Genomic DNA, 13145 nt, shown 5'->3' on the forward strand with positions numbered 1-13145 from the left:
GCTACAATGGTACATCAAAGACTCTGCTTTATCAGATCTTTGAATGTTGATGTGTCGGCGTGATGTCATGTGAAATTCAGCTTGAAAACAGAGAGGGAGAAGTAATAACATCAGTGACAAAGCTAGCGAGGACAATGAAAAAGGACGCATTAGATATAATGCATTCAAGTGTGTACATGTGTGTGTAATGAAAACACTGGGTGCTGTGACTCACCCTCGACCTGCTGTCGCTTCAGACCACAGAAATGCATAAACACAAACACACTCATATGTATGTATACAAGTGTGTGTGTGTGTGTGTGTGTGTGTGTGCATGTGTGTGTGTGTATGTGCACGGTGGGAAGTTGTTTTCCCACACTGGACTGAGATCAGTGGAGAGTGGGAGCACAGAGGAAGTAAAGTCTACTGGGAATTTAAACTCTGAGGAATCTCATCTGCTGTTCATCAGCCATCAGTTTCTCCTGCACACACACACACACACACACACACACACACACACACACACACACACACACACACACACACTGATAAAACTCCACATGTACTCTAAACACTGTGGTTTAAAATAGCATTTAACAGTCTGAGCTTTAAAACTGTTGGGAAAGCACAATATTTTGAGAATAATCTGTTTTGATTTATGTTCTTAATCTTTGCAAATTAGCCTGTATTCTCAAAACGAAAGCAGGGAGTACTTTCCAGAGATTCAGCTTATGCAATTAAGACAAATATAGCCATGTATCACCACTGACCCTCAGTGTGTTCAGTCATAACACTGAGCTGCCCTCCACATCTGTATAGTTCAGTGAGTCGTGTAAATAAAAGTATAGTGGGACCCAGAAGGATGCATTCTTTCTCAAGGACACAGAGACACAGAGGGGAGGGAGACCGAGAGAGGGAGGGAGAGTCATGCCACAGACACTTGATTACCCCTTCATATGAACCAGGACCCTCTTTTGTTGATCACCTCCGGGGATGAACCACAGCCGACCTGCGGGTTACACCGACAGCCCCAGGGCTCGGAGTCGAGACAACCTGCTGATGTATGATGACTTTGGAGAGGAAAACTGTTGCTCCGGTCGATGGCTCACGTGAGTCTTTCATTTACAGCGCCTTATCAGCCAGATGTGCATGTAGTGGGCAGGTATGTTTGTGTGTTCTTCTTCAGCCACAGGTTTTGTTAGAATAACAGTAGAATTATGGATAATTTTTGGTAACTTAGAGATATATGGATCTTTTGGCTATCTATCTGTTCAATCCTGAGACAATTGTGTAACTGAGGATTAAAAGTATGACATTTCCAAACTTTGGCGTGTACACTTTATGTCTGTTGGTATCTATTTTTAGATTTTTATCCAAACATGTTTCATTACAGGGAAGTTTCTATAGGGTAATGTTTAAAATCTAAACTGGTATATTAGCATCTAATACTGAGACTACAAATATAAAAAGTCCCTGTTTAAGTTTGTGATATATTTCTATCAGAAATCAGATCATTCAACATTTGACCTTTATTTTATTTTTTGTCGTTGAGGGTTTTCTTGTTGGGTATCAAAGGAGTTGTGTGATTTAGAGGGATCTAGTGGCATCTAGTGGGGTGGATTGCAGATTGCAGCCGGCTGAAACTTCTCCTTCAGTGTTCATTGTTATAGAGGTTTTTATTGAGAGCCGAATGATCCGCAGAGGTCTGTTCCTCTCCAAAACAAATGGACAAGGGTGTTGATGAACCCATAAAAACACTGGATGAAGCAGTTTCACGTTACACGTTGTTAGAGGCAGCTCGGAACAACTGAAGTCATCAAATTCTTTTGTCAGTGGACTTTGGCGTCAGACACAGTTGCAGAGAGACATCGCGATGATATGATGCACCTTGATAGACGGCAGTTTGTAATGCTGCAAGCAAATACCTGTAATATAACAGGCGTCAAAGACTATATGTAATGGAGGCGGGAGGGGAGGTGCATGGGTCAAACAAACTCCAGAGTTCCACCTGGGAGCCCTAACCACGTGCTTTTGCTGCCTAAAACTAACCACGTGCTTTTGCTGCCGAAAACTGTGTGTGTAACCAGCAAAAACTGTACATTTCCTGTGGAAACGAAAGTATATTTTGAAAAGATACAATGCATGTAATAAGCAGAAATTGCAAACTTGCAAACTGCAAACAGAAAAAAAAATGCAAATTGCCCTATCTAGAGCCAGTGTTTGGTTTGTCTGTTCTGGGCTACTGTAGAAACATGGCAGTGCAACATGGTGGAATCTGTGGACAAGGACATGCTCTCTATGTAGATATAAACAGCTCATTCTAAGGTCACAAAAATGTGACGATTCTTGTTTTCAGGTGATTATAAAACACACTTATTATATTATATTCCCTTTATGCCCATATATCCGCCTAAATCCTACACAATGGACCTTTAAATCTCCCAAACTGTAAAATAAAAGCTTGCACCAGATCACTCGGGGTGTTTTTAAGACAAGTGAAGCTGGATTTGTTCTGGTATTACCACCACATATGGAGAATTAATGATTAAATCCTGTTAACTGCATCTTGAGCCTGTCAAACACTTTAGTCCTAGAACATGTGGGATGAAACTGGGAACTGAAGTGTGGTTTCCAAAAAGCTTTATGTGCTTGCATATAAGTTACGATGTGGACATTAAATACTGTGTTTACGTCTCCCAACTCTCTTGGCAGCCACAGCAGCTCTGAGAGACAGCTCATGGCTCCTCTCAGTGTTGTGAAACGTCGCCAGGCCCTGCGTGGTCCAGCCTACATGTTCTCTGCTCCCTCAGTCAGCCTGTCAGACGTCGAGCAGCGTTTTCTGGAGGCGGCTGAATACGGCAACATACCAGAGGTGCGGCGCATGCTGCTCCAAGTGCCCAACTTGAACGTCAATGCTGTGGACTACATGGGCCAGAATGCACTGCAGCTGGCTGTAGCCAACGAACATCTGGAGGTGACGGAGCTGCTGCTGGGGAGGCCGGATTTGTCCAGAGTGGGTGACGCCCTCCTGTTAGCCATCAGTAAGATGTGTGAATCGGTGGATGTGTGTGTAGAGGGCCAAAAATACATGTATAGGGTACTTGCACTGATATACAGTCATGACAACAAAAAGATTATAAATAAATATCTTAACAAAAAGACCATTGTTACATTTTTACAGGAGATTCATGCTCCACAAAATTAGCAACAGCACTGAGGTCAAAGGAGCCACGTACCAAACCACACTAACCGCTTTGCTTTGTGTGTGTGTGTGTGTGTGTGTGTGTTTGTGTCTTGTAGGTAAAGGTTATGTTCGCATCACAGAGGCCCTGTTGTGTCACCCAGCGTTCAGAGATGCCAATCGTCTGACAGCAAGCCCTGCTCAAGCAGACATGTTGGATGACTTCTATGCTTATGATGAGGACGGGACGAGGTAAGGTAGTTAAAGCATCATTAAAAAATGTCGTGGCTTCTGACAGCAGTTTAACACTGTGGCAATAAATACCTAAATTTCCTGACATGTTTAAACACATGACACTGTTTAAAGTGTGTTCTGTGCATGCTGCATGTAACAGAGTCAGACTAATATGTTCACTAACTTCCTGATGTTTTTGCTAGTTGCCTGGCAACAGGCCCTGGAGAGGAAATAAACTGAATTAATGAGATTTAACGTGCTCATTAGTGAGCTTTAGAGGTGCTGTTAGATAGATACTCTTACCTTTGGACAGAGCCAGGCTAGCAGTTTCCTCCTGTTTCCAGTCTTGGTGCTAGGCTATGTTAGCAACTGCTGGTGATAGCTTCATATTTATGGTATCAGCCTTTCGTCAAGAGAGCAATGTAGCTTATAGGGATGAGATCTTTCTGAAGGCAGATGCAGAAGTTTATGTCTCCTTGGTTCCCTCATCGAGAAGCCTATATGGGATTTTTCTGTTGGATTCTGGATTATTGCAGAAAATAAGCTCTGTGGCAAACAAACCGCCTTTTTAAAGACACATAAAATTCTCAAGTGGGGTATTTACTGATGTATTTCATGTCGTGAAAGTCTCTTAAACTTGTGCCAACCACATTATTTCAGGCATCTCATCAAAACACCATTGACTTTGAGATGAGGGAACCAGGAGTGGCAAAATGCTAACTTAATGAATTTTGGCACTATGTAAATGGCCTTGTGTGTGTGTGTGTGTGTGTGTGTGTGTGTGTGCGCATTCCCACAGGTTCTCTCATGACGTTACTCCAGTGATCCTTGCAGCGCACTGCCAGGAATACGAGATCGTTCACACCCTGCTCAGTAAAGGTGCTCGCATCGATCCCCCTCACGATTACTTCTGTGGCTGCGACTCCTGTAACTACCAGCAGCAGTTTGACTCCTTCAGCCACTCCCGATCACGGATCAATGCCTACAGAGGACTCGCCAGTCCTGCTTACCTCTCCCTGTCCAACGAAGACCCGGTGCTGGCAGCCCTGGAGCTCAGCAACGAGCTGGCCATGCTGGCTAATATTGAGAAAGAATTTAAGGTACAAATGTTATTAAGAATCAGAATCACCACCAGAATAATTTCTGTCATGGCTGTGCACATCCTGGTAGTGCCCTTAAAACCAGCCTCATCATCAAGTACACAAAAACTATATTTGCCATGTTGCCTCCAACCAGCTGCCAGGAAAAGCTGCCAGTAAACACAAGAACATTTTATGAGCCTTAAGAGAGAAGGCAGAAACAGACAGGGGTCTACATCTTGTACTCCCTGTTGACACTGTTGGTCTGACACACATATAACAACTATAATCGTTACTGGTCACACAGTAGGCCTGTATACTCAGGGGTGTCATAATGGGGGGAAAGTGGGAATATCTAGAGCCCAAATTGGAGGAGGTCTCCTCCAAAGCCTGGGATGAAAGGTTTGGTATTCGCAAAATAATACATGTATACATAGTGGAAGCTCTGTGACACCTCTCTCACCCCGCCTATGCAAAGGGCCCAGGATTTGACTGACTGTATTTCCTAAAAATCTAGACCGCATTTTCTGTAGAATCCTGATTTTTAAATTGATTTTCACTGGTAGGGTGCTGCCAGATGGGTGGACTACACCAGTAAACCCAACATCAAACCATATCTCCTGCAATAGATCTCAAATGTTTTGCTAACTGAAGAACATTGTGTTTGTAGAACGACTACTGCTGTCTGTCGAGCCAGTGTAAAGACTATGTGGTGGGCCTTCTGGATCTGTGTCGCAGCACAGAGGAGGTGGAGGCCATACTGAGCGGAGAAACGAACTCTGAAGACAGCTACGATCTACCAGGTCGCCCTTCCCTCACACGACTCAAATTAGCCATCAAATATGAACTCAAGAAGGTTAGTATGCTCACACACAGGCCTGTTTTTGGTCATACAAGAAAGGGTTTCAGCTCTCAGCTCCATCACTACATGATGGTTACAGAGTTTTTCAAAATACCAACAAATAAATGAACAAGTAAAAGTGACTGTAGTGACAAGCTTGAATGAAATACCTTTAATCGTTGGGTTTGGGGGAGTGTATCAAGTATTCATCCTTGTTCTCTTATCCTCTCACCACCTCTAATATCCCTGTGTCCTACTCTGTAATGTCATCAGTTTGTGGCTCATCCTAACTGCCAGCAGCAGCTGCTGAGTATCTGGTATGAGAATCTGCCCGGCCTGAGACAACAAACCACTGCTATCAAAATGCTGGTGGTGCTGGCAGTAGCTATAAGCCTGCCTGGACTGGCTGTGGCTTACTGGATTGCTCCGTGCAGCAGAGTATGTAACATGTATGCTCATAAATGTCACTCACACAACATCCCACATGCATGAACTGCACATTCAATTTCCCGCAGGTTCTCTCAACCTCCTACTGCTTCATGTTTCTCGCTCAGGTTGGGAAAGTGATGCGAAGCCCCTTCATGAAGTTTGTGGCCCACGCTTCATCCTTCACAATTTTTCTGGGTCTACTGATCCTGAATGCTGCTGACCGCTTCGCAGGCACCACCCTGCTGCCAAACATGACCCACCATCATCTCCAAGGATTCAGCTCTGACCCGCTACTGCTCTACCGCATGACCACGACACCCTTCACATGGATGGAGACCCTCATCATTGCATGGGTCATGGGTGAGCATTAGACCATCATGATGGAGGAAAGTCATGTCCTTCTGTGTGTCACATCATGTGTCGCTGTGCTGCTGCAGGTATGATCTGGGCTGAGGTGAAGGAGATCTGGAGTCAAGGGCCGGGGGAGTACCTGGTCGAACCGTGGAACTTCCTGGACTTTGGGATGCTGGCGATCTTCCTCGCCTCCTTCAGCTGCCGCTTCTCCACCCTGAGACACGCTGACTTAGCCCAGACCTATGTACACACACACTACACAACACTGATTAATGTCACACTGCCCCCAGAGATACACTACTTCACACTGGGTGAGCATGCTCACACAACTGCACAGATTAACAGACCGCCACGCTTTAAATAACATAATTTACTTAATGTATAAACAGTAGTTAGCATGAGGCGGTACATATACGAGCATGCATTCCACTACAGAGATGACGTCTGTTGGCTGTGAACACCAGCAGTCTGCCTGTTTTTATTGGGAACAGGATAAAACAGTAGTCTAATCAAATTCTCAAAAGAAGCTTGAAGACAAATTTGGCAGTGGCTTATTTCAGTGAGTGGTTCCAAAGATTTTTGGCTTGTGACTCCTTAATGGGCCAGTGTGTACGATTTAGGGGAATTTAGTGGCATCTAGTGATGAGGGCTGACAATTGCAACCAGGTAAAACTGATCCCGGTTAGAATTCCTCCGTTCAGGAGATTTTCATCAGGAGCCGAATTATCCACAGAGGTCTTTTACTGTCCAAAACAAACAGACCTGGTGATTAAAATAGGTAAGAACACTGACTAAAGCAGTCTCACGTTACAAATCAGTGTTTCTCCTACACTGTTTGTTATTACAGACAGGCCGCTCACCTAGCGCCTGGTATGTGTGCTCACCCTATTTCTGATCCAGACCTTCAGGAGGTTTTTACCAGGGGCTGAATTATCTGCAGAGGTCTCTTCATGTCCAAAAAACAAACAGAATAGGTGATTTAAACTGGTAAATACACTGAATAAGCAGTTTCGTGTTACAATTAAGTGCTTCTCATGCTGTTTGGCATGTCAGAGATGGGCTGCTAACCCAGCACCTGCTAATGTGTGCTCATCTCTTTTCTCTGATAACTTAAGCCCCAGACGTTCAGGAGGTTTTTACCAAGAGCTGAATCGTCTGCAGAGGTTTCGTCCTCTGCCAAACAAACAGACCCGGGGATTAAAACTGGCAAACACACTGAATAATGCAGTTTCACGTTAAGAAACCAGAGTTCTTCAGCACTGCCCTTGTTGCGGAGGGGCTGTAATCTATGATGGCTGACGAAAAACCTTAAATGGTGTCTCTGTCTAGAGCCAATGTTTGGTTTGTCCATTCTGGGCTACTCCAGAAACATGGTGCTGCGACATGGTGATCTGCATACTGTAGATGAGTACCTGCTCCCCGTGGTAACAAAAACAAAACAATTCTTATTTCAGGTGATTATACACTAAAGAAAACATACTCACAGTATTATAATATGACAATATATCCCCCTAAATCCTACACGCTGGTCCTTTAAAATACACATAATCTACTTGAAATCTCTTAGTCACAGATGGGACATGTGTATTTCATAATAATCTGTATTTGAAAAACAAAGATTAGAAACCCAAAAAATGTTTTTTCTATCCCTATAATCATAATAAGCTCAGGCCCAGTGACTCTGTTACATAAATACTCTGTGAAATGATGAATGCTGTGACCTAATTTAATAATTTATTAAAATGCCCTACCTTAAAAGCATAGCTGCCTTCACTTGCCTTCAAAAAGTTGTATTAATAGCATTACTAAAGTTTACTGACCCATTCACCGTCTCTTTTGCAGCACGCATCTACTGGTTGCCGTCAGATCCCCAGTTGGTATCGGAGGGCCTGTACGCTGTGGCAGTGGTGCTGAGTTTCTCTCGGATAGCTTACATCCTCCCAGCCAATGAGAGCTTCGGCCCACTGCAGATCTCTCTGGGGAGGACTGTCAAGGACATCTTCAAGTTCATGGTCATCTTCATCCTGGTCTTTCTGGCGTTCATGATCGGCATGTTCAACCTGTACTCTTATTACCTGGGGGCCAAGCAGAATGACGCCTTCACCACGTGAGAGACACCTGCATTTGTTTGCACAAGTTTTCTACCCTCCAGCAGCTGTGTGTTTAGCATTTGTTATTTCAGCTATGAAAATCAGCTTGTATAGTCAGTTGTATGATCAGTTTCTTTAAACATTTTGGTTGGTTTTCAGAAACATGGATGTTATAAAAGCATAATTCACATTCTAGTAATCACTTACATTGAAAAGCTGCTCTTAGGTATTAAAATCATGGATAGTAGAGCATCTTCAATTAAATACACTGACAAAAATACCTCACTCTTTATAAGGACTCCAAATTACAGGTTATAGCCTTGGTGTGGACACCAGCTCAGAGGTGCTACCAAAAAGTCCTTTATCCTTCTTAGATTATTTTCATTCAAAGAATTTTTAGAGGCTGGAAGAGATAGAAATATATCAAAACAAAAGCAAAATTACAGAAAAGTCAGAAATAAATCAAATAAAATAGAAATTGTCTGTAAGATTTCGATCTTTCTTGTCTTGTTTATCAGATTGTTACCCTTTTGCTTTATCTTGGGACCCACTGCGGAGTCCCGACCCTTGTTGGGAACCAACTTGTTCTCCTTGCGAAGGCGTCATCCATCTTAAACAAGCTTTTGTTCTCTGCAAGTTGTACACATAGTTCAAAATGACCTTAAGACCTTTTATTCTTCCGTTGCTTTTCCCACAGAGCATCTTTATTACATCGCCGCTCTGATGATTAACAGTTTGTTTGAATCCAAAAATAACTTTCCTCTCATCTCCCTCCATTTCCTTCTCTCCTTCTCTTCCAGCCTGGAGGAGAGCTTCAAGACGCTGTTCTGGGCCATATTTGGACTTTCCGAGGTCAGGTCCGTCGTGATCAATAACGGGCACAAATTCATTGAGAACATTGGCTACGTGCTGTATGGGGTCTACAATGTTACCATGGTGATAGTGCTGCTCAACATGCTCATTGCCATGATTAACAGCTCCTTCCAGGAGATTGAGGTTTGTCATCCGAATACTGAATCATGATGTGCTTCAGATACAAGCTCACAGATTTGCACAGCATTTCCTGCCTTCACATGTCGCACATGTTCTTATGTGGTCAAAATACTTTCTATGTAATATGTAGTTTAGACCAGGAGTAAAAATTCAGGTAAAACACAATACTCTAGCTCAGGGGTGTCAAACATACGGCAAGTGGGCCAGAACCAGCCCGCCACAGGGTCCAATCTGGCCCACTAGATGACTAGACTAAAAGGTGCCAGGTTTCAGGAGCAGGTGAAACAATGTGCTGTGATGTAACAATGCATACTTACTGTGATCATGTTTAAAGATATTGAACATTGTGCCAAATATTGTCAACCAGCAGCTTCAGTTCAAAAGAATCTTTATCAGGAAATGTGTGGATAAATGCACATGTAATGACAGTGAGTAGTAGACTGACTGAAAAACTGAGACATACTGTTGAAATTTTTCTTAAGATATCTCAAGCTGTTTGTCTGTTTTGTAAAAAGATGAACGTCTACACAATGTACTTGCAATTCTTCACACAAAAAAGGGAAAATATTGTAGCTGATGGTACTTATAGGTTATTGTGCAATGATTTTATTGGTCCGTCTGAGATCAAATTGGGCTGTATGTGGCCCATGAACTAAAATGAGTTTGACACCCCTGCTCTAGTTTATTTGTCACCAGTGGCAGATCTTCTTTCACGCAACATAAGCAGCTGCCTAGGGCACTACACAGAGTAGGAGCGCCAAAAATTTTGCCTAGGGCACAGAATGTGCTAGGTCACTGTTTGTCGCTGTTGTTCAACATTAAGATGTATGAGTTACGATAATATAAACTCTACTGGAAATTTTTATATCTATTAAATTTTTTTTATTAACTTTTCATTTCAGTTGATATTAGGGTAGTAAACGCTTTTTTAAAAATGAATGTGTTGAAGATCAAATGTGCACGATTTTGATGCACGAATATTATGTTTAAAGTCTCTGCTGAAGAAATAGTTTAACATTTTGGGAAATAGCCTTTTTCATTTTCTAGCCAAGAGCTAGTTAAGAAGATTGATACCACTCCCATAAATATGAAGCTCCAGCCAACAGCTGATTAGCTTAGCTTAGCACAAAGCCTGGAAACAGGTGGAAACAGCTAGCCTGGCTCTGTAGCTTGAAGCAGTGACTTCCTTAAGTCTTGCCTGCGCAGGAGCAGAGACTCAGCGTTCCTAGTCAGGAACATAACCCCGTGTAAAACCATAACTTAACTCTTTTATACACTGGCTTTTGTGTGGACTAAACAACAAGATAGTTACCTATTACTGAGCTTCACAGTTGCTGCTGTTTCCCAGATGCTTTTGTTAAACTAAGTTAACATGCTGCTGTGTGTGGGGCCCATGTGGGTAGTAAATGGGCTGAAAAATGGGCCTTATATCAGACTGTCCACGGTATCCATGTCCATGGGACTTATCCACTTGGGCCCCAGATAAGATGTCCATTTTGGACCCATACTCACTTTGAACCCACGTAGCCCCAGCGTGACCCATGTGGGGCTAACCCACCCATCTAGACAATTGGCATGGGGCCAATATGGAACATGTGTACAGTCCGATATAGGACCCATTTTTCCAGCCAATTTACTGCCCACATGGGCCCCACATATAAATGTTGTTTGGGTGGCTGTAGCTTATTATTTACCGTACAAACTCACAGACAGCAGTATTGTTCTGCTCATTTAACTCCCGGCATGAAAGCAAATGAGTGTATTTCTCAAAATTACTTTTCAGTACATCATTGGATTGTGAGTATGGGGCCCATGTGGGTAGTAAATTAGAATATATTTTCTTCCTTCTGTTTCCCTCTTGTGTTTAGGATGATGCTGATGTTGAGTGGAAGTTTGCTCGGGCCAAACTCTGGTTCTCTTACTTTGAGGAGGGAAGGACGCTCCCTGTACCCTTTAACCTGGTCCCCAGTCCAAAATCTATGCTGGGACTTGCGACGGCTATCAAGTCCCTGCTCCTGCGGTATGTGGCAGGACACAGTGAGAAGAAAACAGAGACACAGCTCAACCAGGTACCATGTTTCCGCCTTGACCATGACATTGAGTGGAGCTTTAAAAGGCAGAGCCTGAGCACCTCCCAGTGGATTCACTGCTGCACCACAGGCTCCACCTCAGACCTGAAGTTTAACCTGTAAAATGTCACACTTGTGTTCATTTAAGTTAATTTCAGTTTAATCTTCTAGCTCGGAGCAGGCAAAGATTCAGGATATGGTGCTTCTACAAGGTCATCCAGATATCAGGTATTTACTTCTGCGTGTTTCACATCATGTCAGATAAAAATTAAATTTTTATGTGTCAGCTGTCAGCTCTAGTTACTCTGCCTGCAGAATTAGATTTTATATACAAAATAAATGAAACCCAACAGTACACTACACTGTTACATTTATAAATTTAAGTACTTCTAATGTTAATTCAGCAATAAAATAATTTTCTGAAGAGTTAGTACTTGTGGATCTTTCTGTCCAAATAAAAATTTGAATGTGGGACTATTTGAAACATTATTTTTTCCCATTTTATTACGCTTTGTATTGTACCTGTTCAAAGAGCAACTTTCCATCTCTGGTTGCAGAAAATCATGAAACGACTGATAAAGCGTTACATCATCAAAGCCCAAGCAGACAAGGAGAGTGACGAGATCACTGAAGGTAAAATCAACACAATGATACTAAAATTGAACTGAGCTTGTTTCAATTTCTATGCCCATTTTGGAAATAAAGCCACTCTTATCACATCTATAGTATTTTTTTCCACTGAATTGTAAATTTTCCATTTTGAAATTAAACTTTTTTGTATGTTTTTTTTTTCCGTCAGGTGAGCTGAAAGAGATCAAGCAGGACATCTCCAGTCTGCGATACGAGCTGCTCGAGGAGAAATCACAGAACATGGAGACACTGGACGGACTGCTGAGGAGGCTGGGAGAGATCAGCACACCTTCATAGCAGTGCTGCCAATCACCCCGACTTGTACATAAAAAAACAACAGCTCAAAGAGTTTTAAGTGCCTGCTCTCAATCATTACATGTAGATACACAAAATATTGATATAAAATAAGAATGTGAATTTGAAATTAAAATGTAGCTTGCAGATGGCATGAGTATGTGTTATTTATCTGTTTATAATGCACACAAAGTAAACTTGTCGGGAGCACATCTTTTAAAGCGAGGATTGTGGAACCATTTTACCGTCCTGAAAAATAATACAGTCCATCATGAGACTTTGTAAGAATATTTACACATTTTAAAACATTTAGTGATATACATACAAATTATTTGCATATTTATTTCAGTACAAAAATGCCTGCACCTTGCCAAATCAAGCATACAGTGCTTGCCTTCATATCTAGAATATAAAGAATGATTGAAAGAATGATAAATGTGCAAAATAATAAACATACACTAACAGGTCACTTTATTAGGTACACCTTCCTAGTATCAGGTTGGACCCCCTTTTGCCTTCAGAACTGCTTTAATTCTTGGTGTCATAGATTCAACAAGGTGCTGGAAACATTTCTCAGAGATTTTGGTTCATATTGACATGATAGCATCACACAGTTGCTGCAGATTTGTCGGCTGCACATTCATGATGTGAATCTCCCGTTTACACATCCCAAAGGTGCTCTATTGGATTGAGATCTGGATTCTGCTGAATGTCGCAGCTGAAAACTAGACTCATCAGACAAAGCAATGGTTTGCTGCTTCCTGCTGTTGTCTCTTTTTCGTACCATCCTCTGTAAAGCCTGGAGATGGTTGTGTGTGAAAATTCCCAGTAGATCAGCAGTTTCAGATCAGCCTGTCTGGCACCAACATCTATGTCACATTCAAAGTCACTTAAATCACCTTTCTTCTCCATTCTGATGCTCAGTTTGAACTTCAGCAGGTCGTCTTGACCACGTCTACATGCCTAAATGCA

The 13145-nt window shown here is 42.3% G+C and overlaps 1 protein-coding gene across 1 annotated transcript; it reads left to right on the top strand.

Moving 5' to 3' along the window:
- The first annotated feature begins 907 nt into the window (after positions 1-907).
- Positions 908-13122, top strand: trpc6a (transient receptor potential cation channel, subfamily C, member 6a). Its single transcript, XM_050040447.1, has 14 exons — positions 908-1088; positions 2692-3020; positions 3280-3412; positions 4194-4494; positions 5144-5329; positions 5588-5752; positions 5869-6103; positions 6181-6408; positions 7940-8204; positions 8988-9183; positions 11049-11249; positions 11421-11477; positions 11807-11882; positions 12049-13122. Exons 1-14 carry the CDS (start codon positions 973-975, stop codon positions 12174-12176), a joined length of 2616 nt encoding a protein of 871 aa, XP_049896404.1. The 5' UTR covers positions 908-972; the 3' UTR covers positions 12177-13122.
- Positions 13123-13145: the final 23 nt, after the last annotated feature.

This window comes from Epinephelus moara, chromosome 3, assembly GCF_006386435.1.
Source record: "Epinephelus moara isolate mb chromosome 3, YSFRI_EMoa_1.0, whole genome shotgun sequence".
Taxonomy (NCBI): domain Eukaryota; kingdom Metazoa; phylum Chordata; class Actinopteri; order Perciformes; family Serranidae; genus Epinephelus; species Epinephelus moara.

Bases quoted from the DNA above. Each gene is read 5' to 3' on its own strand.
- trpc6a (XM_050040447.1), top strand. From the start codon at position 973: ATGAACCACAGCCGACCTGCGGGTTACACCGACAGCCCCAGGGCTCGG. The intron at 4,495-5,143 runs GTACAAATGTTA...TTGTGTTTGTAG, and splicing joins ATATTGAGAAAGAATTTAAG to AACGACTACTGCTGTCTGTC. The intron at 5,330-5,587 runs GTTAGTATGCTC...TAATGTCATCAG, and splicing joins TCAAATATGAACTCAAGAAG to TTTGTGGCTCATCCTAACTG.